At 41.6% G+C, this 27086-nt stretch overlaps 1 protein-coding gene across 1 annotated transcript in view; it reads right to left on the bottom strand.

The window, feature by feature from the left end:
- LOC128612961 (ryanodine receptor 3) overlaps positions 1–26758 on the bottom strand; it is a 232833-nt gene extending 206075 nt beyond the window's left edge. The window contains exon 1 of the mRNA XM_053633452.1: positions 26050–26758. Coding sequence (XP_053489427.1) covers positions 26050–26097 — 48 coding nt within the window. The 5' untranslated portion in view covers positions 26098–26758. The remainder of the gene's footprint in view (positions 1–26049) is intronic.
- Between the last annotated feature and the right edge of the window lie 328 nt (positions 26759–27086).

Genomic DNA, 27086 nt, shown 5'->3' with positions numbered 1-27086 from the left:
AACGGTGCAGCTTGCAGCACACTTGGAGAGCCGGAGTGCGGCACATGCATGAGCCAGGTGCGTGAGTGCTCAGCGAGCACACGCTCTTCGAATGTTGATAACTGTGACATTGTCTACTGTGGACACGTGCGTTTGTTTTGTTTCTGTTCTGTCTCCTCCCTGTTTTGTCTTTGGTTGTTGTTCGAGGGTGTGTCTTCATTGTTTTCAGCCGTCAGCATTTAACGCTGATTATGTTTGATATATATGCCCCTCGCCTCCCAGTATACAGCGTGGAGTATTATGTTAGTTAAGTTACCTTGATAGATAGTTTAGTTTAACATAGATTAGTTCTCGATACCACGCTGTTATTTCCCGCCACTCATTTCCCTCATGGTTCGTATTTTGACCTCATTTCTTGTGACCTCGATTTCGATTCCTGCCTAGCCCTGTATATGCCTGTTTGCCGTTTGCCCTACCCATTGCCTGTTTTTGACTACGCCTCTGTTTCACATTCTGGATTTGTCTGCCTGCCTCCTTTAATAAAACGTCTTTACCTGCACTTGCTTCCGTACTCAACTCCCTACGTCTCGGGACATGACACTAATGAGGCTTGGGGAATAATGGAATACATGTAACAGCGTTATGTAATCAGGATCCAAAAAAGAGCTAACTGAAATCCGTTATCAGATTACAGGTACATTTAGTAAAAAATGGGAATACTATCAGGATTTAAAAGCAAAGAAATCAATCTTTTGACTTAACACATAGACAGCTGCTTGATTATAGTTCTGGTTGCTCATGTGAGCCAGTCATGACTCACATGAGCAACCTCCTGGTGCATGCAAAAATAAATTTTGCGCAAAGCTAATTTGGTAGAAATTAACACAAATTGTTCCTTGAAATGCTTTTGTTAGAGTAACCATACATCCTCTTTATCCCAGATATGTCCTCTTTTTCAGACCTTAAAAAAGTGTCTAGCCATGATTTCAAAATTTGAAAAAAATGTCCAAGATTCAGCTTTAGTTTCATTATGATGTGCTTATGGTCTAATACGGCAACATGTGTGCACATATTTGCATTGCTTTAACTGCTTTGTAATTTACACCTTCTCGCACACCAAGTGGTCAATTATAAAAGGCTTGCAGCAACTATTGGCCAAATTCTTGCCTCTCAACCTTTACCCTACTCTCAGCGAACGCGCGAAGGCGAAGTGCTATTGTGTACAGCGTCAGACAGTTGACAATCGCATCAAATGACAGCTGTCCTGAGTTGAAACAATGCCCATGCCCATATAAAGTGATTTTTAATTTTATGTTATCACATTGCTTCGTATTACATGGCCATTCAAATTTGTAAATGATGGCAGACGGTACACTCATGGCATCTAATATTTTATTTTATTCCATGGACATTCAAAAAATGTAGGAATTTATATATATAGTTATGTGATGCTAATAGTTTATATATATTTATGCGATAGTAATAGTGTGTCTTATCCAGTGTATTAAAATCTGCATTCACAGTAACAATGTTTTGAATACTATTAAATATAGATGCACCGATGTATAGGCCAATAATTGGTATTGGCCGATAAAGGCAATTTTTCATGCTATTGGCCATCGGCAATGATCAGGGCTGATTATATACTGTCAATCAAAAGAGGGAGGGAAAACACATCGAATTCGTGCTGTGTGTAAAGAAGATGTCTCTTGTGTGGAATTACTTTGAATTGGGTGACAATGACAACAAAACCGCAGTTTGTAAGCTCTGCACTGCACTGTATGAGTGCTTTTACAACAGACGCTGCAGCAGTGAAGCAGGAGTTGTTTTTTCTGCTACGCTGTTCAAGCTGCTTTCTCCCCCAGTCCAAAGACATGCATGGTAGGCTGACTGGTGTGTCTAAAATGTCCGTAGTGTATGAATGGGTGTGTGAGTGTGTATGTGATTGTGCCCTGCGATGGACTGGCACCCTATCCAGGGTGTACCCCGCCTTGTACCTGATGCTGCCTGGGATAGGCTCCAGGTTCCCCGTGACCCTGAAAAGGAGTAAGCGGTAGAAGATGGATGGATGGATGGATGGATGGATGTTCAAGCTGCTTGCGTTGAATTAATGCGCCAGTACACTAGTGAAAGATTTAAATGAAGATGAGTTGACAAAAAAGGTATATATTGTACAGAAAAATATATTTGTAGAGCTTTATGTTTCATTTCCAGTTAATGTTAATATGAGTTAATATCGTTAAAAAAAAAGTTGATATTATATATTACCAGTTTGATGTTCAATGATGAAGTAGAAATGCTTTTGTTTGTGATGAGTGAATGTGAAGCCTAACAAGAGGTTTTTTAGAATTCAGTCAATGTTAATATGAGTTAATAACATTCAATAAGTTACGAAATCTTAATTTAATCTTCAGAATTTAGTTAATGTGTTAATTTGAGTAATGTGTTTTCTGTTAGGGAACAATTACTGTGAAACAACTTGTTGAAATGGAGAGAATAAAGTTTTTATTTGCAATTCCTTCAGAATTGTAGAATTAATTATTATTAATTTAAAAGAAGGTATAAAAGGCAGAACCACCAAACTATCGGTATTGGCATCGGCCAATATCACTCTGAATGATCAGTTATCGGTATCGGCTGAGAAATTTAGTATCGGTGCATCTCTACTATTAAAACAAAGTATTACAGAGTAATTTGCAACTGTAACAGAATACATATTTGAAGTAACCCTCCCAACCCTGATTCTAATGCACAGCTTTTGTTTCCTTACATGCTGCTAAGAGTCTGAATGGATCACACAAACAGTGTCATTATTAAGTTTCAATTATTATACTTTTATTGTTCTTTCAAAAATCAATTAAATGTACAGCTAAGGGACATATTCAGGCAATACTTATTTTTGCTATATCGTAAATGTATCATATCGAGACACCACTGTATCATATCATATCAAATTTGAAGTATGTGTATCATCCATGTGGACAGCCAGTGTGACTGTTGAAGTATAGGAGCATGATGTGCTGAGCACTTGGTGCATCCAGAATATATTTAAATCTATTTAGAGTTTTACTACTATGGACTTCCTAAAGGCTGAAGCTGAGTGTAGTGTAGCTAAACAGTAGCACTTTTAATAAAGCAACCTAATATATATTGTGTAGAATCAAAGATTATGCCAAGACTGCAAGCCGGGACTAACAATAATGTGCAATAAAATTTCAAAGTTGTTGGTAAATACTGTTTCCAGAGATTAGAGAGAGAGAGCTACTTTCAGAGAACAAAATGTTGTCAGAATTTAATTCAATAAAATTTGAGTGCATAAACACAATGAAAGAGGGCCACTTTCTGAAAAAAAAATTAATAAGACCATGTAGGAAACTGTCCTAGGTCAGTCCAGTACAGTATCTTGCAAACTAGGTTATTGGTTTGCTGTATTGCCCTAGTTGTCATGTAATATCAGAGAAGGAACTCTGGCCTACAGTTCCCAGTAGCCACTGCACCTCACTGCATCACGGTCACATGACCACCTGCACCTGAATCGGTTCATGTTAACAAGCACTTATGTGTATATTAGCCACAGTTTGCAGCGCACTCTTTGTCTTGTGATTGTCTTTCGTTGCTGTTGTTTCTGTCTTTGTGTTCACGGTCTTTGTTAATGGTTTATTCTTGTCTTAGTGTTTTGCTGCCTGTTCATAGATCTTGTTTTTTGTTTAGTTTTGGTATTCATTAAAACTGAAAATCTGCACTTGCATCTGTCTCCACCTCTAAAACGTGATGAAACGCAAGACCTCAACATGGATACAGCAGAATTTTTCAGAGTCAAAGAGGCCCTATATGAAAGGGAAAAGCCGAGGTGGGAGAAGGAGGGAAAATACTCCCTCATTCAAGCCAACTGGGAGTGGCTTGAAATGATGCACTCCATCATAGGGTATGTCAAGGAGGAGCCTTCCAACCAGGTTGGAACCATCTCCCACCCTCCCTCCCACACTGTGGATCTCGTCCAGTCTGCCGTGTCGACGGATTAAGTTGTTCAGCCTCCTTGCTTGTCTGAGGATGCCGTTCAGCCTCCCTGTTCAGCTGAGGATGCCGCTCTGTCTCCCGGTGTGGCCAAGAAATCCGCTTTTCTTCCCTGCTCCGCCTCGGATGTCACTACAACAGGCTTCACTACAGACATCATTCCGCCTTCATGCGCGGCTGAGGACGTCGCTCCGCCTTCCTGCGTGGCTGTCGCTCCGCCTTCCTGCTAGGCTGAGGACGTCGCTCCACCTTCCTGCTCGGTTGTCGCTCTGCCTTCCTGCTTGGCTGAGGATGTCGCTCCTTTTCTTTGTTTCGTGCCGTATGTCACTCCCCCTTCCTGCTACATGGAGTACATCATTCCCCCCTCTGGCCTCGTGGAGAACTTTGCTTCTCCCTCTGCCCTCGCAGAGAACTTTGCTCCTCCCTCTAGTTTCATGGGGAATGTCAGTTCCCCCTCAGGCTCTGCCATGAGCTTCATTCCTCCCGCTGGCTGTGCAGTAGCCATCACCCCGCATATCATGTCATCTCCAACCTTAGAGAGCACTTCCAGGTCTACGTCATGGTCAACCAAGTTCTGCTCCCATCCGAGTCTGCTGACACGGCCAACCAAGTTCTGCTCACGCCCGAGTCCGCTGACATGGCCAACCAAGTTTTGCTCATGCCAGAGTCTGTTGACACAGTCGACCAAGTTCTGCTATCCTGTTATGCTGAGGACGTCGCTCTGCCTTCTTGGCCTGCTGAAGCTGATTGCCCAGCTTCCCACGCCTGGGTGCTGTCTAGTGACTAGGCTCCTTGAGGAGTCTGCTATCTGTTGGACAGTGCCTGCCTCGGGACCTAAGAGGCTGTGAAGACATTTTGCCCAGAGGGCCAGAACCAACAAGGGAGGGAGTGTTTTCTGGCGCTCCGGAGTAGCGCCTTTTGGGGGGGGGTGGTTCTGTCATGTAATACCAGAGAAGGAACTCTGGACTACAGTTCCCAGCAGCCACTGCACTTCACTGCACTACGGTCACATGACCACCTGCACCTGAATCACATTCATGTTAAAGAGCACTTACGTGTATATTAGCCACAGTTTGCACTGCACTCCTTGTCTAGTGTTTCTTTCATTGCTGTCATTTCTGTCTTTGTGTTCATGCTCTTTGTTAATGGTTTCTTCTTGCCTTAGAGTTTTGCTGCCTGTTCATAGTTCTTGTTTTGTGTTTAGTTTTGGTATTCATTAAAACTGAAAATCTGTACTTACATTCGTCTCCACCTCTAAAATGTGACACTAGTAATTTTCACATTTATAAGTGAATGTGAAAAATACTGAAGAGGGTTACAGACAATTATTTAAATAATTAAATTAATTGTAAAATTATTACAAGACTGTAATCTTAACATTTTCAGTCTATTGGTTAAAGCTTATTCACTGGTATACACCTATTTATAGATTTATTCACTTAAAGGGGGACAAAGCAGATGGGGGTCCCATTTTTTAAACTTTTTTTTTTTAATTCTTATGTCATTTTTAAAAAATATTAAGCTGCAATACACTGTGATATATCAAAGACTGTGACCATGACTATTTCACCACTAATTAACATAGAATGCTGAAAAAGGCAGCAACCCTGTCAGTGCAAAATATCTTAAAAAGCATGAGTTCTCAGCATATTCGAACCACAGGGGTGTTGCATATTATACAAGCTTATGTTATTTAGGCCTGGGAATTTGTGTGAAATGCAGCATTCTGAAATAAAGCAATTAATTTACCAGCAGATCGATAGATCATTAAGACACACAGTCTAACGCTCCACATGTTGGCTTAGTTCCACATGAGTCTCATCAGTCAGCCTCCAATTTAATGGAGTTCAATTCAATAATAGGCTTTTTGGTGCGATGTGTTTGCAAGACAAAGTAGAACTCTATTTCATATTTAGCTCAACGTTATGCAGAAAAAGTCGTGTACAAGTTAATAATAAATCAAGTTAACTAAAATTAATTCATTAGAACAAAAACACAAACATACTCTTAGTTCAGTCTTTAATTTAACAGTGAATACAAATGAATCAACTAATTTCTCTGTTGTTTACTGCTAGCCACACATATATTTTAAACTAGCTAGCCCAAAACTTCCTTTCAGCCCTTCAGAGACTTTTAGACAGCAGTGTTTGGCCTTTTAGAATCAGTTATTTTTTTGTTTTGTTTTTTCTCTCAGGGGCTTTTGCTTCAAAAGATGCATAATTACTAGAGATGGCACCAATCCAATACCCAGTATCTGTGTCAGAAAAAAATGCCGGATCAGGCATTGAAGGAAACGTCAGATTCAGTAATAAATATCAAAGATCAAAGTTGTTGTTTTTTTGTAAAAGAATGTATTTTTCTAACTGGAAATTTTTACATATAAAGAGTCTTGACTCATTTTTCTATTGTTAGGGTTGATTTTTTTATGCTTTATTATACTTTGACCATAACATGAAAACCATCTGCCTAATATTGTGTAAGCCCTCCTTGTGCCGCCAAAACAGCTCTGACCCATCAAGGCAGATGAGGTGGACTCCACAAGACATCTGAAGGTATGCTGTGGTATTAGGCACCAAGATGTTAGCAGCAGATCCTTTAAGTCCTGTAATTTGCAAGGTGTGGCTTCCACAAATCAGACTTGTTTGTTCAGCACATCCGACAGGGTTGTACTCATGCAAATTGAGATCTGGGGAATTTGGAGGCCGAGTCAACACTGTGAACTCTTTTTCATTATCCTCAAACTATTCCTGAACAATTTTATCCAACAACTATCACCCATGCAATGGGTGATAGATGCAACGAAATGCTTCTGATAACTGGAGATCAGTCTTTCACTTACTTCTAGAACTAGGACTTACTCCTATGCTTTGGATCATTGTCTTGCTGCATAATCCAGTTGCACTTGAGTTTCAACTTACGAACTAAAGACAGGACATTCTCCTTTAGGATTTTCTGGTAGAGAGCAGAATTCATGTTTCCCTCAATTGTTGCAAGTTGCCCAGGCCCTGAAGCATCAAAGCATCCCCACAGCATCACACTTCCACCACAATGCTTGACTATAGATATGATGTTTTTTGTGGAATTCTGTGTTTGGTTTATGCCAGATGTAACGGGACCCCTGTCTTCCAAACAGTACCACTTTCAACTCATCGATCCACAGAACATTCTCCCAAAAGGTTTGAGGATCATCAAGGTGTGTTTTGGTAAAATTCAGACGAGGCTTAATGTTTTTCTAGGTTAGCAGTGGTTTTCACCTTGCAACCTTTCCATGGATGCCATTTTTGCCCAGTGTCTTTCTGATAGTGGAGTCATGATCAGTGACCTTTACTGATGCAAGAGAGGCCTGTACGTCCTTTGATGTTGTCCTTGGCTCTTTTGTGACTTCCTGGATGAGTCGTTGCTGTGCTCTTGGAGGAATTTTGGAAGGTTGGCCACTTCTGGGAAGGTTCACTACTGAGTTCTTCCATTTGGAGATAATGGCTCTCACTGTGGTTCTTTGGAGTCCCAGAGTCTTTGAAATAGTTTTGTAACCCTTCCCAGACTGATGCATTTCAATCCCCTTCTTCCTCATCACTTTCTTCAATTTTGACATAGTGTGCTACTGGGTAAGACCTTTTGACCAACGTCATGCTGTTGAAAAAGTTCTATTTAAGTGCTGATTTAATTGAACAGGGTTTGCAGTAATCAGTCCTGGTTGCGTCTAGTCCAGCTGAACACCATTATGAATGCAGTTTCATAGTTTTGGGAAATTAGCAACTATGGGGCATTTTCACACAGGCCCAGTTGATATTGGATAACTTTTTTTGCTTTATTAAATAACATTATAATTTAAAAACTTTGTGTTTACGCAGGTTGCCTTTGTTTTATCTTAGATTTTGTTTGAATTCTGAAACAATTTAGTATGAGATATACACAAAAGAGAATAAATCAGGAGGGGGCAAATACTGTTTCACAGCACTGTAGTTAGCTAGAAGAATATATGATTTTGTACATGGTGCAAATACAGTAAACTGCAAAAAAAATAAATAATCACCAGAGAAATTGCTTCAACTACATTCTGCTTTCTGCCAGTGGTATAGGTGCCTCACATTCCACCTTCCTTTGTGCTTCAAGTTGCCACTCATGTTGATACACAAGATATAACCTATTGATAGGCAATTTTGCATAATAATGGCAAGTCAATAAGAAGATTTAAATGTTTACTTTGGGACATTTACTTATATAAAAGGCAGGAGCGAGGATTAACTGTACAAAATAAGCAACACACTAATCCACGCTCACATTCATACATTTTCTAAATCTTGATTTTTATAATATTACAAGAAATAATATCCTGTGTGAATACAAGTAGTAGAACCTGACAGTAACCGAGGAGAACTGCTTTGTAAAATTTGACCTGGATAATCATTCACCCAGGGGAAAATCAGCTCTCACATCACTCTGTATGTTGTATATAGTTTTGACATCTATATCATTTCAGCTATAAATTTTTTAAGCAGATGAAAAGATACCTTGAATAACACATGGGTTATCACAGTTTGTGTGTGTGTTCAACACAACACCCCTTCCAACAGCTCAGCATCTCCTCCACTATACAGTGCTTTTGGAAACAGGTGTAATGACACTTGCAGCAGCATTGTGAAGGAACTGGGAGAAGCAGGTCTCTCCAAAAATCCTGTCATATGTACTTTGGCCCGTTATCATTATCTTTGATTAGTCACATTAGACCACAATTCATATGAACAGTTATGACATGATGGCTTAGGTCTACAATTGCTATGATAGCATTAGGACTGCAATTGCCACAAACAGTTTCACACTCAAGTCTCCATCAGTGAGATCTTGGTAACCCTGTTCCCCGACAAGGGAACAAGACATTGCGTGAGCTTCACGCTGTGGCAAGTGTCCACGCTTGTGAGGGACATCTGAAGCTTGTGTAACATCATGCTTATTTATAGGTCTGCCGTGATCAGGTGACATGGCAATTAATTGTGTCGCGTGATATAAAAACGGTACCTGTGAACTGCGCCGTCAGCCTCTATTATCTGAAGCAAAGACGGAATTCACAGGCATACCCCATTATGACAAAGGTCTAGGAACAGGGTTACGTAACCCAGTCATTCCCTTTCATAGGGAACTCAAAGTTGTGTGAGCATCATGCTGTGGGAACAAAAATACCCACTCCATCATACTGAGGGCATGGCCTATTCAAAAGATCCGAGCCCGAGGGTCACTGCAAGACACTTGAGCCCTGGGTGGAATGTATATTCAGGCTGTAACATCGAATGAATGTGTACAGCATAGACCACCCTGTAGCAGCACACACATTCTATAAGGGTACCCCTTTGGACAAAGCCTTTGAGGAGGTGACCCCCCCCCTAGTGGAATGAGCCCTTATGCCCGGAGGTGTAGCAAGACCACGTGCCTCATAAGCAATAAAGATTGCTTCCACTATCCAATTAGATACAGCATCACCTCTACAGTCATCACCAAAGCAGAACAGTAGCTGCTCCAACTTACACCACTGGCCTTACTGGACACAGTAGGTGCAATTTCTCTTGCTCCAGTGTGAGGAACAGAGGAGGGCAAAAAGCCTGCAACACTACTGGCTGGGCAGCAGATATAGGCACTTTAGGAATATAATCTGGCCTAGGATATAGGAAGGTCTTGGCTAATCTAGGGGCATAGTCAAGTCAGGAAGGGGCAACAGAGAGAGCTGTAATTCTCATACTCACTTGAGAGATGTCAGGGCCAGCAGAAGAGCTACCTTTAGAGTCAGAAGCTTCTCAGAGGCTGACTCTAAGGGCTCAAATGGAACACCTGACAGATCTTCCAGGACCACAGAAAGGTCCCAGGAAGGTATGCATGGTCTGCAGATGGGCCTCAGCCCATATCAGACATAAACCTGATATCGCACATAAACCTCGTATGATATCACACATAAACCTCGAAGTTAGAGGATATTGCTCCACAGAGGCTCCATGAATAGATGGTCATGGCGAACTCTCGCTAGAACTTCTGGGAGCAGTGCGATCTGGGGAAAAGCATACAGATGTGTCCTCAGCCACGGATACACCATGGCGTCCAGAGCCAATGGTGTGGGAGAAGTGAGGGCAAACCACAGCGGGCAATGTGTTGTCTCCCCTCGGGCGAACACATCCACTTCCGCTTAGCCGTTTTGCTGCCATATGGACTCCACCACTTGTGGATGGAGTCTCCAAAACCCAGGCCTCAGCCCCTGCCTTGACAGGATTTCTGCTGCCACATTCAGGTTGCCCGGAATGTACATTGACCTCACTGACAAGAACTTTCCCTCCGCACAGAGAAGAATGAATTGTGCCTGCCTGAACAGGGGGCATAAACGTAACCCTCACTGGTGGTTCATAAATGAGACCACCGCTGTGTTGTTTATCACAACTAACACATGGTGACCTCTTAATTGAGGAAGAAAGAATTTCAGTGCTAGAAATACGGCCTGCATATCTAGGCGATTTATATGCCACACCAGATGACGGCCACTCCAAAGACCATGAGCTGGACAGCTGTCTAAAATCACGCCCCAGCCCATGAGGGAGGCATCTGTCACCTGAGTGTGACCTGAGGCTAGAAACCAGAAACACATCCAAATTCTCAGAACATGTGGGCATTGCCACATGACACTGACTACTCCCAGAGGTTTCGTCCTTGAACAAAACCCCTGACTTTTCAGCCACCACTGAAACAGTCTCCTGTGCAATAGGCCCAATCGTATGATGTTGGCTGCTTCTGCCATAAGCCCCAACAGTTTCTCAGAGACTGGAGGGGATGCCCAGACCCAGCTTTATCTTTCTCAATGTTGATAGGATTGACCCTACGCGTGTTGGGCATAGAAATGCGCTCATTGTAGTAGAATCCCATATAACCCCTAGAAAAGTTGTCCTCTGCATTTGAGAAAGCATACTTTTCTTGAAGTTCAACCTGAGCCCCAAGCTCCTCATGTGGGTGAGAACAACATCTCATGTTGAAGTGCCAGTTCCCTAGATCGTGCTAGAATTGACCAGTCATCCAGGTAGTTTAGTACATGGATGCCCTGGAGTCTCAAGGGAGCCAGAGCGGCATCCATGCACTTTGTGAAGGTGTGAGGAGATAAAGCTCGCCCGAAGAGAAGAACCCAATATTGGTACGCGTTGCCCCCAAACGCAAACCTCAGGAACTTCCTGTGACTGGGCGATATTTCTATGTGGAAATATGCATCTTTTAGATCTATCGTCATAAACCAGTCCTCAAACTGAAGCTGTGGAACGATAAGTTTGAGCATCAGCATCTTGAACTTGTATGTCCGCAGAGTATGGTTCAGATGATGGAGATCTAAAATTGGCCGCATACTCCCATCTTTTTTGCGGACCAGGAAATAACGTCTGTAAAATCCATCCTCTATCAGGGAATGGGGTACATGTTCCATGGCCCCTTTCTCCAAGAGAGATCTTACCTCATGTGCCAATGTCGGACTCTGCTTTGTGCTGACTACTGTGGTGAGCACAGCTTTGAACCAGAGGGGTTGAGCTCTGAACTGGACCTGGTAACCCTTTTCTATGGTAGACAGAACCCATGGAGACACATTTGGCAGTAGTTTCCACGCTGCCAGATGGTCTTTTAGTGACGTTAATGGTTCCACATTCTGTTGGACTGAAAGCATCAGAACTTCATTGGCCTGTGACTCAACACGACGGGGAAGGAACTGGCTGAACGATAGTGTTTACAGTTTTGCCTCACAAAAACTGTCGGCGATATCATTAACTGTGCCACCAAACAGGCCGGAAGGTTCAACAGGGGCATCCAGCAGGGAGACCTTATCTTTGTCCCCCATCCCTGAGAGGTTGAGACATAGGTGCCTCTCTGCCACAACCAAGCTACACATTGAACGGCCAATATGATGGGCCATTTGCTTGGTCGCCCGGAGAGACAAATCTGTGGCGGGGCAAAGCTCTGCCACTGCCTCGGGCCCCATTCCCTCCCGAATGTTGAGCTCACTCAGCAGGTCTGCTTGGTAGGCCTGCAACACTGCCACTGTATGCAGTGACCCACAAGCGAGTCCCACTGCCGCATAGGCCTTGCCCACCATGCCGAGGTGGCCTTACATGGCTTGGAAGTCAAATCCAGACCCCCTAAATTACCTGCCGCCAATGGAGAGAGGTAGCTCGCAAGTGCCTCCTCCACCTTCGGCATAGCTAAATAGCTGTGCTGTTCACTCCCAATGATGGCTAAGTAATCTGACATTGAGGGGTTATAAATATGGCTAGTGTGTGGTTTTCCCCAGAAGCGTGCTATTTCATCATGAGTTTTCTGCAGTGTGAGGGAGATTTATTTTCACTGGGGAGAAAGCTCTCCTCCAGCCTGCTACGAGCCACTTCCTCTTCCCCGGGCCAGTGTCTAGATTTAGTTTTTCAATTGCCCTAGTAATCACTTCAAGCAACTCTTTATATGCATGAGAGCTGCTCTCTGTGTTTGGTGCAGTGGCACCCCCTACTGGCTCCCTAGAGTCAGAGAGGGTGTTTTGGCTTTCCATAGCAGAAGGAGGAGTCGCGACGGGAGCTTTCAGAGCAAGAGATAGCGCTCGTCTCCGGCTCCTCTTCCAGATCAATACGAGATCCCCAGGACCTGAGCTGGCTGGCTGCATCGGCAGTGGCCGGCCCAAATCCGTGAAGCTCTGAAACCCAACTCACTTCGACCAAGAAGAGGGAGAGCCGGAGTTGCCTGATTGTAAGGCACTCACAATACGCACAGTCAGACCCCTCGAGGGCTGCCCTGGCGTGCTCCACCCCTAGAGACTTCACACAGAAAATGTGTTCGTCCCCCAAGGTTTCTCAAGGTTTCTTCCTCATGTCATCTCAGAGAGATTTTCTTTCCACTGTTACCTTTGGCTTCCTTATTAGGGATAAATTCATACATTTAAAATTTATATCCTGAATGTTTTTATTTTTGTACACAGCTGCTCTGTGACAATGTCCATTGTTAAAAGCACTATACACATACAATTGAATTGAATTGAATTAAAAGATTAAAATTAAGGTACTACTATTTATTCAATTTAGATGGTCGACAGCTGTGCTTTGTCTTAGCATTGCAAATATGTTTGGGGGTTTTTTAGTGTCCTATTAATAGTAATGAGAATAATGGAAACACCACTGATATGTCCAAATACTCCAGTTTACACTTTATATAATTTCACATATATCAACCAACCTTAACGTTCAGAGATCTGTTGATTGGAGCTCTTTGATTTGAGGTCAGCCCTCTGCTCTACAAATAACTGAGCTAGTAGATTATCACACTGCAGGAAACAACTGCCAGCTGTGTGTGAGCAGTTCTGAGGCTAGGGACTTCAACACACATGTACATACATGCACAAACACACACACACACCCTTCCACCTGTGCTGCTGATATGTAGAAAGTAAATAAAGAGCATATTACCTGATGCTTATCAAGGAATGCATTTATATGCATAATAATCTGTTTAATTCATTTTCAGACCAAATTTGATTTTGGCAGTTATCAGTTTATTCAAGTGGTCACGTAAACTTCACAAAGTGACGTCTTAATCAGATTAAAGCTGTTATTGGATTTAAAGGAATTCAATAAAGACATCTGGAATATAGCCCAGTAATCAGGCTATTTTAATGAACTGCATTTCCCATTACTCTGATAGCTGTGCATGTATGCACACAGCTGGAGAAAGAACAAATAAGCTTGTCTCTGTCTTCAGAACAAAAGAGAGACTGAAAAAGTACAGCATTATGTAGAAGTTGCAACCACAAAAACTTTCAAATGAACATTTTCCAGTAAAGCAACTTGAGAGCAGTAAAATTAACTAAGAGTATATGCAAATCAATTGTGCTTACACCCAGATGACAAGAAATACCATGTGGTGGATTATATATATAGAAGGCACAGGTTCAGAAAATAAAACAATGTAGCGTTTACTCTGGTACTCGGTCAATATATGCTGATTAATTTTAAAAAGTAGTGATTGTACCACTGTACAATTTAATTCACAGCTTTGCTCTTTGTATACTCAGATGTGTGATATCAAATTTGTATTGAAAATGGAAAAATTAGGATCAGTTTATCCCTAATGGTGGGTTTATTCTACAATTTTCTTAGAAATTAGTGTTATGTAACCTGTTGCTGCCTCAACCAAAGCATGTGTACGTTGATGCATAATGTAATATCATGAAACCCGAAGCAAAATCAATTGCTTGCAACAGTGTTCTCATTGCTGTCCTAAGAGAAATCTACTGTGCACATTCGAGTATAAGGAGTTGAGAGAACAGTTGGAAACTTGAAGAAAACAAACTTTACAATATAGGTTATCTAGAATTTTAACTTTAGGGGTTAAGAGATTTATTTGGAGCTTTCCAAAAGATACTGCATTTTTATCCAGACAGTTTTAATTCATAACGTTGAGTTAGTGTTATAGCTAGCACACTCCCTAGTGTGAGTACATTCGAAATTTGATAATAGTACACCACCAATAGTTACTTCATACAGAAATGTACCCTACTATATATCAGTCCCTCCAGGATGTTGCAATTTTTTGATCACAGAAATGAACACAAAATCAAGCAAACTCCACAATATTTGGAGGAGCTTGCAATTTTCAAAATTTCCGCAGATTTTCGGCAGATTTGGGCCAAGATGCGTCATGGGAAATCAATCATCACAACATGTATTCAGTCAAAGCCCTCTTCAATTCACATGTGTCGAACATGAATACAGCTAAAAGGTCATTTACCAACAAACATCACAGTGAAAGGCCATGCAAAACAATTCCATGCAACTGCAATTTCGGCAATTCAAGTAGTCTTCTAAAAAAAAGCAAAAAAAAAGTTGCAACACAAATTTTGAAAAAAGCAACAGCAAAATCAAGCATTTTTGACCCAATAATAACAAAAAAATGTGCGAAATCCTGTATGGACTGATTTAGAATGTACTGTATGTGGTTTGGGACATAGCTTGTTTCACTTGTGCTGTATTGGTGGCCACAGGCTAATTATAGTCATGTGTTCAAATATATTTCTGTTGTGATATACTCGGTTGTCCTGTATGTTGGTTGGCTATAGGCCAAAAGTAGTGATTTATCATCTGGAGTAAGCATCTGTAGTGTGACATAAAGTCTTTGATTTTGAACAATGTGTAAAAAAGGAGAGTTCTTATTTTGTCACATTTTCTCAGTGTCACTGCAACTCTTTATAGTCTAAATATAATATCACTGGAAAATACAGGAAAATATGCCCCTTTAACACACGATTATTTTCTCAACAAAAAATTAATTATTACCAGTTCAACATCTTATTCTATTTTTGCCTAACTCATTATTGACTTGACTTTAGTTATTGCACCTAATCTCAGCCTCAGATGCTCAAAGGCTACAGAGCATCTAACATCATTTGTGCACTTTTCTGGCTACAATGTTCAGTATATATACCTGCTTCCATGTTCTTCACAATAGGAGAAAAAACCAGAAAACAAAGAATTAAGTGAAAATCTCTCACGTTTTCCATCGGGCTACAGGAAAATTAATACAATCTCAGTCAAATTGCCTTTTTCTGTGAAAGCATGTGTTCCTAGGCTGCATTTATTTATACATACCAGACTCACAAGGGAATGGCTAAATAAGCTACAAGGAACAGTCTTTTAATAAATAGTGTTCTGTGAGTGAGGGAAGAAAGTTGGTGAGTATGAAATAGTAGTTTTTACTAAAGCCATATTTTTCCAAACTGATTCAGCCTCAATTATTATATAGTTTACTTAGAAAGAACAGAGCACACATCCATGCACTCATATGCTTTTGTTAATATATTTCATCCCTTTTTTATAAGTATTATGTTAAATGGAAATAAAAGATCAGTCAGCAGAAATTATATGGTTCACCAAGCACTAGAAAACCTACTCTAGTGATGATGTTCCCTTTCAAAGGGAACTCCACATTGCATTAGCTGAACGCTGCACGAAGCGCCCTTGCACGTGACCAGTATCTGAAGCTTGTGTAACATCAGGCCTATTTATAGGTGACGTGGCAATTACGCGCGTCGCGTGATATATAAACGACACCTGTGAACCGCGCCGTCAGCCTTATCATCTTCAGCGAGACTGCATGTCAGTCGTTTGTGTAACGCTCACAAAAAGACTCTTCATTTCCACTCTATCTTTTCCAAAAAAAAGAGAAAAATCTCTTTTCTTTTCTGTCCCTTAAAAACAAAAAAAGGGAGAAAAGTATGAGTGAGAGAATTCAGGAAGTGTGTTACGCCTTGCTGCGGTTTCTTCAGGGGGAGGACTGCACACTTACTGTGTGAAGTGTCTAGTGGGGATCACGCCACAGCAGCCCTAGAGAAGTCTGACTGTGCGCATTGTGAATGCCTTACAATTAGCCAGTTCCGCTCACGACTCGCTCTCTTCTCAGACAAAGCGAGTTGGGTTTCAGAGCCTAGTGGATCTGGGCCATCTCAAGTACGGGGGATCTCGTATAGATCTGGAAGAGGAGCCAGTGCCGAGCGCTGCTCAATCTCTTGTTCTGTCTTCCAGGTCCGGCTCTCCGCTGGATTTTGGAGCTTGCATCGTGACTCCTCCTTCAGCTTGCGTCGTGACTCCTCCTTCCGCTATGGAGAGCAAAAAAACAACAAAAAACAAACAAACAAAAAAAAAACCCAAACCCACACACAAAAAATAAAAATAAAATAATAATAATTCCTCTCTGACTCCGAGGAGCCAGAAGGGTGTGCTAAAAACTGAGAGCAGCATATAAAGGCTGGATGAGCTTTTTTCTGCCCAGTGAAAATAAATCCCTCACACTGCAGAAAACTCCCCTTTCTTCCAGAAGTGCATGACAAAAATCACGCTTCTGGGGGAAAACCATGCATAAGCTGTATTTATAACCGTTAGTAACTAAGATCCCTCTTGGACAAAGGGGCCACAGAACATGTACCACGTTCCCTGAAGGAGGGAGGTTTTTAGCCGTTATATCCTGGTCCGCAAAAAAGAGAGGAGTATGCGGCCAATTTTAGATCTGTTTCATCTGAACTCTTCAAACGTACAGGTTCAGGATGCTGATGCCCAATCATCATCGTTCCACAGATTCAGTTTGAGGACTGGTTTGTGACGATAGATCTAAAAGGTGCATATTTCCACATAGAAATATTGCCCAGTCACAGGAAGTTCCTGAGGTTTGCGTTTGGAGGCAACAATATTGGAAAAACCAATATTGGGTTCTTCCCTTCGGGCTAGCGTTATCCCCTCGCACCTTCACAAAGTGCACGGATGTCATTCTGACTACATTGTGACTCCAGGGCATCCGTGTACTAAACTACCTGGATGACTGGTTAATTCTAGCACGATCCAGGGAACTGGCAGTTCAACATCGAGATGTTGTTCTCGCCCACATGAAGAGCTTGGGGCTCAGGTTAAACCTCAGAAAATTATGATTTCTCCAATGCAGTGGACAACTTTTCTAGGGGTTATAAGGATTCTACTATGATGAGGGCATTTCTATCCACAACATTACATAGGGTCAATCCTATCAACATTGAACAAGATAAAGCTGGATCTTGGCATCCCCTCCAGTCTCTACAAGAGACTGTTGGAGCTTATGGCAGCAGCAGCCAACGTCATGTAGTTGGGCCTATTGCATAGGAGACTGTTTCAGTGGTGACTGAAAAGTTGGGGGTTTCGTTCGGGGACGAAACCTCTGAGATTAAACAGTGTCACGCAGCGATGCCTACGTGCTCTGAGAATTTGGAAATGTCCCCGGTCTCTAGCCTTGGGTTACACTCTAGGGTTGTCTCCTTATCACAAGACGGTAATGACAGACACCTTCCTCACGGGCTCAGGCATGGTCTTAGACAACCATTCAGCTCACAGTCTCTGGAGCGGCCCTCGTCTGGAGTGGCATATAAATTGCCTAGAGATACGGGCCATATTTCTAGCATTGAAATTGTTTCTTCTTTTTTCATGGTGAGAGGTCACCATGTGTTGACAGACAACACAGCAGTGGTCTCATATATCGACCACCAATTCTTCTCTGGGCAGAGGGAAAGTTTTTGACAGTGAGTGCAATGTACATTCTGGGCAACTGCAATGTACATCCTGTTGAGGCAGGGGCTGAGGCTCAGGGATTGGTGGCTCCATCCACAAGTGGTGGAGTCCATACGGCGGAGGTTTGGCCAAGCGGAAGAGAATGTGTTCACCTCCGAGGAGACAACACACTGTCCGCTGTTGTTCGCCTTCACTCCTCCCGCACCATTAGGGCTGGACGCCATGGTGTACATGTGGCCGAGGTCACACCTATATGCTTTTCCCTCGATATCTGCTCCCACACGTTCTAGTGAGAGTTCGCCAAGACTGTCTACATTTTACGACTGTCGTTTATATATCACACGACACACTTAATTGCCACGTCACCTGATCACGGCAGGCCTATAAATAGGCATGATGTTACACTACGCTTCCCGCAGCGTTCAGCTAACGCAATGTCTTGTTCCCTTCTCAGGGATCAGGGTTACATGCATAACCCAGACGCTATATTACGTTGACAAATACAGAATAATACACAATTAATAAATTAATGTATAAAAATAATTTATTTTAATAAATAAAATAATGAATACCTTATGCATACTTATGAAGGTCTTCCCTCCCACTCTGGGTGTTTTTAAGGGAAAACCTTTCCCATGTTTTCAGTGCAACAAGATAAGTAAATATATTCACTTGTATTTATTCATTTGGTAGAATGTAGTTTAAGCTTAAACCTGAACAACTGAAGGCTAGTAAAGCTGGTAGTCCCGGGACTTGCTTTCAATATGACAGAAGCCTAACTGCCATTACCACTACTGAACCAACACTCCTACCATACCATTGGCCTAATCATATCATAACAATCCTGTAAAGATATTTGTATTCAATATCAACAAACATTTTTCTGGATAACCAGTGATGGCTGACAGCTGCATCAACTAATGCCAATAGGTTGTGGCAGACAGGAGATTATAATCATTAAGCATCATCAGTTGTAGTAATAGAATCAGAAGTCATAATTTGGAAATATCAGTAATGGGATATCTGACTGTCCCATGACTTCAGAGCAGCTTTCATTATTCTAATAGAGCTACCAACATTTTGATTATTCTTTAGTGAAATTCCTTAATTACTGAACGAATACTACTATTTACCCACTCCTGTGCCAATTAGGAACTACCAAGAATAAATACAACTACAAAACTAACAGGTATATAAGTCACCTGAAATTATGACTGTCCACCTGGTGTCATCTGCTAGAATTATAGTTTAAGTAGCTATAGTTCATTATTTCATATAAGAATTAACATGCCATATACAATTTGGACCTTGACAGAAATATTGTGTCTGAGCTCTACCGTGCACATGTCAAAATGTTATATGTACTGTATATATTTAATATTGCCCTCTAATAGCCTGCATTTTTCAGAATGGACTTAATTCTGGTCCTGGCCAGAGTCAAAATTGTGCAATGTTACATGCCTCCACTGTCTAGGATCAGGGAGGTAGTAACAAGCGTACCTATTAGCAAAAGCGATTTTAACGAAAACACGTAAAATGCAACCAATAGCTCTCCTCTCCTGTCCCAGAACTCCACAAAAGTCACAGATTGTTGTACCAATTAAGAATAACATTTATTTGGTAAGTTCAGATACCAAAAAAATAAAACTAAATTAAATAAATAAATAAATAAATAAATAAATGGAAAGACCAGGCCAAAATAAACAAAACAGTTCTGACTATTTGAGGGGGAGTACTTTCTGAACTTTCAAGAAAAGAGAAAATTAACAAAATTCTTCCCTTCTTCCCTCTCTAACCAAACACAGGAGAAAACAGGACCAGGAACAAAAATGGCATCCGCCTCCCTACCACTTCCAGAATAGCAATCAAATTACCAACAGCTTCCGAAAGTGTTAATGAACTTAACTGACAACTTAAACATTACCAAATTTACTTTAGCCAACATTAAGACCTACACAAACAACAAGGGGGAAAAGAAAAAAAAAACACAACAGTACACTTGCTAGCATCTGGAACAGGAGAAGCCAGCCTGCTCAGCCTGGAGACAAACAAAGGCCTCCCCAAACTGAGTTTCCTCCGCAGATTTATCCTCAAGCTTTCCCTCGAGCAGCCAATCAGGGCAAGTGAGACGTTGACGGTAAATAGAGTCAGTTGGTCTCCTTTAAGCTTTGCACTGAGAAGAGAGAGGAGAGACTGAAAAAAAACCTGCATGCAACAAGTAAAAGAAAATAATTACGCCCTGGGATGCAACACCCCATCACCAAATTTACAACCTGTGGCTTGTAATACTTAAATTTTTCACACATCCGTGTCACAGGCTCTAGAGTGTGCATCCGCCACCATATTCTTGGAGCCTTTCTTTTGTTGAATGTTCACAATATATTCTTGCAAAGTGACCAGAGCATCAAACACAGATTTACATTGCACATGCGAGAGACAAAAACGAGAGGGTTATGGTCAGTATAAACAACAAGAGGAATACAACTACCTCCCACATAAACTTCAAAATGTCTGAGCACCATCACTAGTGCCAGAGCCTCCTTCTCGAAGGTACTGTAGTTTTGTTGGCTTTTTGAGAACTTCTTAGAGAAGTAACAGACTGGGTGTTCAACTCTAGCACTGTCCTCCTGCAGCAGGACTGCACCAGCTCCCACAGCACTTGCATCTACTTGTAATTTAAATGGAAGAGAAAAGTTAGTAGCTGACAGGACTGGAGCATTGCAGAGAAGGTCTTTGGTGGCAATAAAAGCATACTCACTCTGAGGACTCCTAACGAATTTCTTCATAGTACTAAGCAGGTCAGTAAGGGGAGACCCGATCATTGAAGTTTTTACAAAAGCCACGATAGTACCCCACCATTCCCAAAAACTGTCATAAGTGATGCTTGGTACTAGGAGTAGGAAATTCAATAATAGCAGCTACCTTAGCTGTAAAAGGCTTTTCACAACCTTGACCCACTTTTTTCCAAGGTAAGTTACCACAGCTTTAGCAAACTCACACTTGGCGAAATTAATTGTTAGCTGAGCATCACGCAGCCTGGTAAACAGACTCCCCAAGCTACAGAGGTGGCCTTCCCAGTCACTTGAATAGACCACGATGTCATCCAAGTAAGCTTCACAGTAACATAACCAGGACAAAACTTTCTGCATGAGAATTTTGCTGGAATTTTGCTGGAGCATTTTGCATCCCAAAGGCCATACATTTGTACTGCAAGAAGTTATCTGGAGTTACAAATGCAGAGATCGCACATGCACGTACAGTTAATGGGACCTGCCAATACCCCTTTAATAGGTCTAATTTAGTGACAAACTTTTAAGCACTAACTCTATCCATGCAATCTTCCATACGTGGTAAGGGAAAGGAATCAGGCTTTGTGACACTGTTTACCTTTCAATAGTCTGTACAAAAACGGAAAGGGGAATCCGGCTTTGGGACCAGCAAGCAGGGAGAACTCCAGGGACTTTGGCTGGGTACAGCCATCCCATTTTGAAGCAGGTAATCTACTTCAGCCATCATGATCACCAGTTTTGCAGGGTTTACTCTGTACGGGTGCTGTTTGATGGGAACACCTACATGGATGTCATGAGACACACTGGTTCTTCCAGGAACATCAGAGAACAGGGCATGATATGTTTGTAAAAACTTTACAATTTTCTCACACCGACTCTTAAGTAAATATGACAAATGTGAATCTAGATTACCCAGTATAGCCGAATTTTTCAAATGCACACCATGGGTTTGAGGTTCAGCTAGCATCAATCCATCACCATCATCAGGAACATGTGCAGGAACTACTGTAACACAGGGTTTAGACAGTGATTCAGAAGGAAGAGAGGGTTTAGTTATCTCACGTGCAACATAGTGCTTTTACATATTAACATCGCATACGCTCTTCTTACATCTGCGATCGGGGGTACCCAATACATAATATGTGTCAGTAAGCTTCCGTTCGATGACATAAGGCCCAGAAAACTTAGCCTGAAGAGCTGAGCCAGGAACAGGAAGTAACACAAGAACAGACTCACCTGGCTGAAAACTGTGCTGTACTGCTCTTTTGTCAAAGTACGTTTTCATCTTAGACTGTGCAGTGGCTATATGAATTCTTGCTAGTTCCCAAGCTTTGTGCAGACACTCTCGAAAAAAACTGACATAGTCTAGAACAGAGACAGATACACTACCTTTACCTACTAACTGCTCCTTTAGAATCTTCAAGGGGCGTTGAATGGTGTGAGCAAACACAAGCTCCGCAGGACTAAATCCTAGTGACTCTTGAACAGACTCCCTAACAGCAAACATGAGCAATGGTAAACCATCCACACAGTCTTTTCCGGTCTCTATACAGAAGGTGCAGAGCGTAGATTTTAGGGTTTGATGAAAGTGTTCTAACGCTCCCTGTGACTCGGGGTGGTATGCATTAGACATGTGATGTGTTATCACCAACTCTTTCAATTGCTACCCAAACACCTTAGACATGAAGTTTGACCCCTGATCGGCTGAATTACTCGGGGAAAACCAAACATGGTGCAAAATTTTACGACCTCTCTCAGCACTACCTGTGCTTTCAACGTACGCAGTGGTACAGCTTCAGGGTAACAAGTTGAAGTACACATTATTGTTCAAATATACTGGTGCCCAATTTTGACTTTGGAAGGGGTCCTACACAATCAATGATCAGCTTCTCAAATGGCTCTCCTATGATCGGAACGGTTTGATTTCGTTTACCTGCACGCTGGCACATGAGCGGCAAAAACTAGACACCGTAGCTTTTACCCCAGGACAGTAGTAATGTTTGGTGATGCGCTGAAAGGTTTTTGTGACACCAAGGTGTCCAGAAAGAACACTTTCATGTTCCAATTTTAAAACCTGGGTAATTGGAAGGTAGAACAATCTGATATACTGTTTGCCAATCATCTTCTTCTGAAGATTTCGGTTCCCACTTGCGTGTCAGTACCCCATCATCCCAAACGTATCCTACCCTTGCCCTTAAGAGATCGTGACGGTCAACTGCAGCACTGATGCAGTTCACGAGTGTAGGGTCCCAACTTCTTTGCAGTAACCAGATGTTCCTTACCCACCATGGAAGGAAGCTCGGCTGTGAGCAGGGAATCATGACCAGACACTATTTTAGTCTCAATAGATAATTTACACTCTACCGGTTCAGGTTGCCCTGTCAGGAAAGAATCAGAGAAATCAACAACATCTTGAAACTTTCTTAACTGGGACCGAGTAACCACACATCCTGGAAAGCTAAGGGAAACTTCCCAGAAAGATCAGATGACTCGCACCTAACTGGATTACTTACGACTATTGGACTGGGAAAGGCATTACCACCCGCAATGTCATTTCCCAGTATGAGGCTGACATTGTCTACAGGCAACTTTATTACACACACCCAATTGGACCAAGCCTGTAACCAGGTCTGATTTCAGGTTAACGGTGTGTAACAGAACACTAACGCAGCCCATCTCGATACCACGCACAAGGACGTTTGCCCCCATATATGACACCTCAGAGAAGGGCAAAATATCCTCAGAATGAAGGACTGAGCTGGCCCAGTATCTCTCGGAATCCATACACACTCAACTACAGAATTGCCAACTAGAGACACATAACCTGTCAGAAAAAACGGAGTATAGGACAAAGTGTCATCAACAAACAAATCAGGAACAGCTTGTACAAGTGCAGTGCTTTTAGGTTTTGCATTTTTGGTTTTCTGTTTCCAAGCTGTATAATCAGAGATCATATCGCCAGGATCAAGACAGTAAAAGCAAACCCTCTTTCTCTTCCTCTTTCCAAGAAAATCTGAATTACATTCAAGATTAGAATTGTGTATAAGTAAGATATGCTTGTGCTACTGGCAATTTAAGCCTTGTTTGCACAAATAGCGCAAACTGTCTGCATAGCACTAAAGACTATAGAAAAGTTTGAGATCTGAGGAATCTTACATTGTATAAGCTGAACAGTTTGAGGTTAAAGAGTGAAGTCGATTTACCAGATGGCCTCTAGTGCAGGTTGCAGTACAATTTTTTAACCCCACCCAAACAAATATAAGTCATGGGAATTAAATGTACCAATCCAATCATTTTTCCTCACTTTATGTTCTGACATTCCTAACATTAATATCTCTCTGACTATTTTTCTTTATGAAAATTGCATTTGGTAGAAGTGTACCAGGTTGTGGCTCATGAGATAATTAACTGGTTGCTCTAAAGGTCACCTTATTTATGATCAAATATTTTCTTTTTCCAGTGTAGCCTATGCATTTAAAATAACAGTGCAATCCGAGTAAAATAAGTACTAGGTGTACGTTGCATTGCCATCACTATGGTTACCACAGGAGAGAGATTTTTCACCTGTCTTATGAAAAGCTGTGCTGAGCTGGGGAGTTATGACCTTTGATATAGGAAACAGAAGGAGGCAGGCAAAACGGAGGTCCAACAGTGTAAAAAGCTGTTTTGATGTTAGATTCAGTCACCATGGGCACTCACAATAGGTGACCATAATTTTTCCATTTTTGATTCAATGCCAATATCAGAGCTCTCAGAGTATCAACCAATCAAACCAGTACAGATTTAATACTGACATCCTCACAGTGACCATTTCTGTGCTCTACAAGCTTCTGGTGTAATGCAAAACATCACATGGGATGATGATCATTTGTGTCCTGTGTTGTGTGTTTGAAGATAATTTGTGTTCTGTGTTTATGGGTAAAATGTGTAGTATTGGTTCTCATACGTAGCATAAAATATGTCAGAGAATAGGATTGGAAAATGATACTGCTACAGCATCCCAGGCTAATATCATTCAGCACCTCTACTGATATTCATTATCAGATCAGTGCATCCCTAAAGAAAACCAAATGAGGTTAAAACAATCAGTGCACAAATAATTGCATGAATGGTCCATAGATACATTCATACATTTTATGTACTGCTTATCCTACACAGGAGCCTAGAGCCTATCCCAGGGGGACTCGGGGCACAAGGCAGTGGACACCCTGGACGGAGTGCCAACCCATCACAGGGCATAAGAGTGGTCTTTTAGGGTTAATTGACTGTACTTAACTAATATTACCTTGACATGTTGAGAAGTAGCTGGTATACATTTCTCTAATGATAATTTTAATGTTTATCCTTTCTGCACTAAGATACATGGGTATGTTAAGTACCAACGAGAGCATGGTTGAACAGATAAACTGCAGAATTGCATTTATTTGTTATTTGTTATTATTCAACACATATAGTTCTGTAATTGCCAGCAGTTTGTCCATTCTCCCTGCAAGTCAACAAGTGTTTAAGCTTTTGGACCAATTTCTTTTTTTTTCCCGTCCCTGCACCATCCACCTTTCTCATGTTGAATAAACGAAACGATGGATCTTTTTATGCAGCTTGTTTGAGCAGTTGCCACACTTTAACATCTCAGTTTGTGCATTAAGACTGCAAACACTGTCTGTGCATTCAGTTTATGCACGCAGAAAAAAAAAAAAAAGAATAAGGATATTTAAGGTTTTCCAAGATGGGTTATGTCAATAATGGAGAAAAAAGATCCCCAGAACCTTTTTATAGCCTAATCAAACCAATCAAGTCTTATGTTAATGTATGTGAGCAATATAAGCACCATACATAGTGGTGTATAGTAGTAGTAGTAGGAATAATAATAATAATAATAATAATAATAATAATAATAATAAATCTTCTTGTGTGTTTCTTGCATCCAGTCCAAGTGTGGCACGATGCTTCATGTATGGTAGCAGACCTTAACAAGAGCTTAATCACATTAAATCAGTGTGAATGTGTGTACGCGGTGATGGCGTTTTTTCTTCTTCTTCTTCTGTCTTGCAATCAACACAGGAACCGCATCAGCACAAGAAATGTCATTTCCCTCATCTTTATTATAACAGGTCCGTGTACAAGTGTGCCACGATGCTGCTTGTACCACATCACATAAAAGCATCGTGCGATCTGTCAGCAAACGATATCTTGCTTACCGTTCGTAAGAACTGGATCTCGTCTTCCGCTTCTCCGCCTTCAGCCATGGCTGCTCGCTCTCTTCTCGCCTCCTCTCTCTCTCTCTCTCTCTCTCTCACACACACACACACACACACACACACACGCACACACACACACAGCTAATCCACAGCCATGCAGGGCTACAGCCGCTCCACCGCAGCCCGTCTGTACGCAGCTCCGCTCGCTGTAGCGCAAAGAGCGCGTGTGCGCGCGCATCGCCACTCCGCCGGGTACCAACGCGCACGGGAGGAGGGTTGCCAGATTGGTTCGCAAAACTCCAGTTCAACAGGCCCCAGTTCAACAGTTGCTCAAAAAGACATTAAAGGAAAAGTCAACCATTAGACACCTTAAACATGCACTGAAAAAAAATAATATGTGGTATGTTAGATTTTAGAAAATATATTACATAAAAAATATTAGGTTTCTCATCAAAACAGGATCGCATCGCTTATATTTCCATTTCTAGCATTTGACAGGCACTCTTATGCAGAGTGATTTACATTTTATCTCATTTATACAACTGAGCAGTTGGGGGTTATGTGCCTTGCATTGTTTGGTGGTGCTGGGATTTGAATCCTTAGTCTGTAGCTGCATGGAGTTTTGCTGCATTGGAGAATTGGGGCAATGATCCTCCTACCTCACGTTTATACTAACCTTCATTTAAACAAGTTTTTAATTACTAGATTACATTATGTTAAATCAGCATGATCGATTTATGTAGTATTAACATAAACCCATTGCATTATGAAATCTGGATGGAGTGGCACTGACAGGAAGAAATAACTACAGTATTTAAATCACTGAGAAATGCCTTGAAACACGTGCCATTATTCAATATGTTGACGTAATTTCCACTAATTTTTCCATTTTGTTATCCCTGTGAGAAGATAATGATTGTGTGGCACGTGTCTCAGGGGAACATTGCTATTAAGCAATAAAACACAACAGGGCATGCTGTTATGGGAAAATAATCCACGACAAAATAATGCAGGGTTGTTACAACTGCAAAATGGAT

The sequence above is a fragment of the Ictalurus furcatus genome, chromosome 9 (assembly GCF_023375685.1).
Source record: "Ictalurus furcatus strain D&B chromosome 9, Billie_1.0, whole genome shotgun sequence".
Classification (NCBI taxonomy): domain Eukaryota; kingdom Metazoa; phylum Chordata; class Actinopteri; order Siluriformes; family Ictaluridae; genus Ictalurus; species Ictalurus furcatus.
Note: the sequence above shows the minus strand (reverse complement) of the source record. Positions and strands in the feature narration are given on the sequence as shown.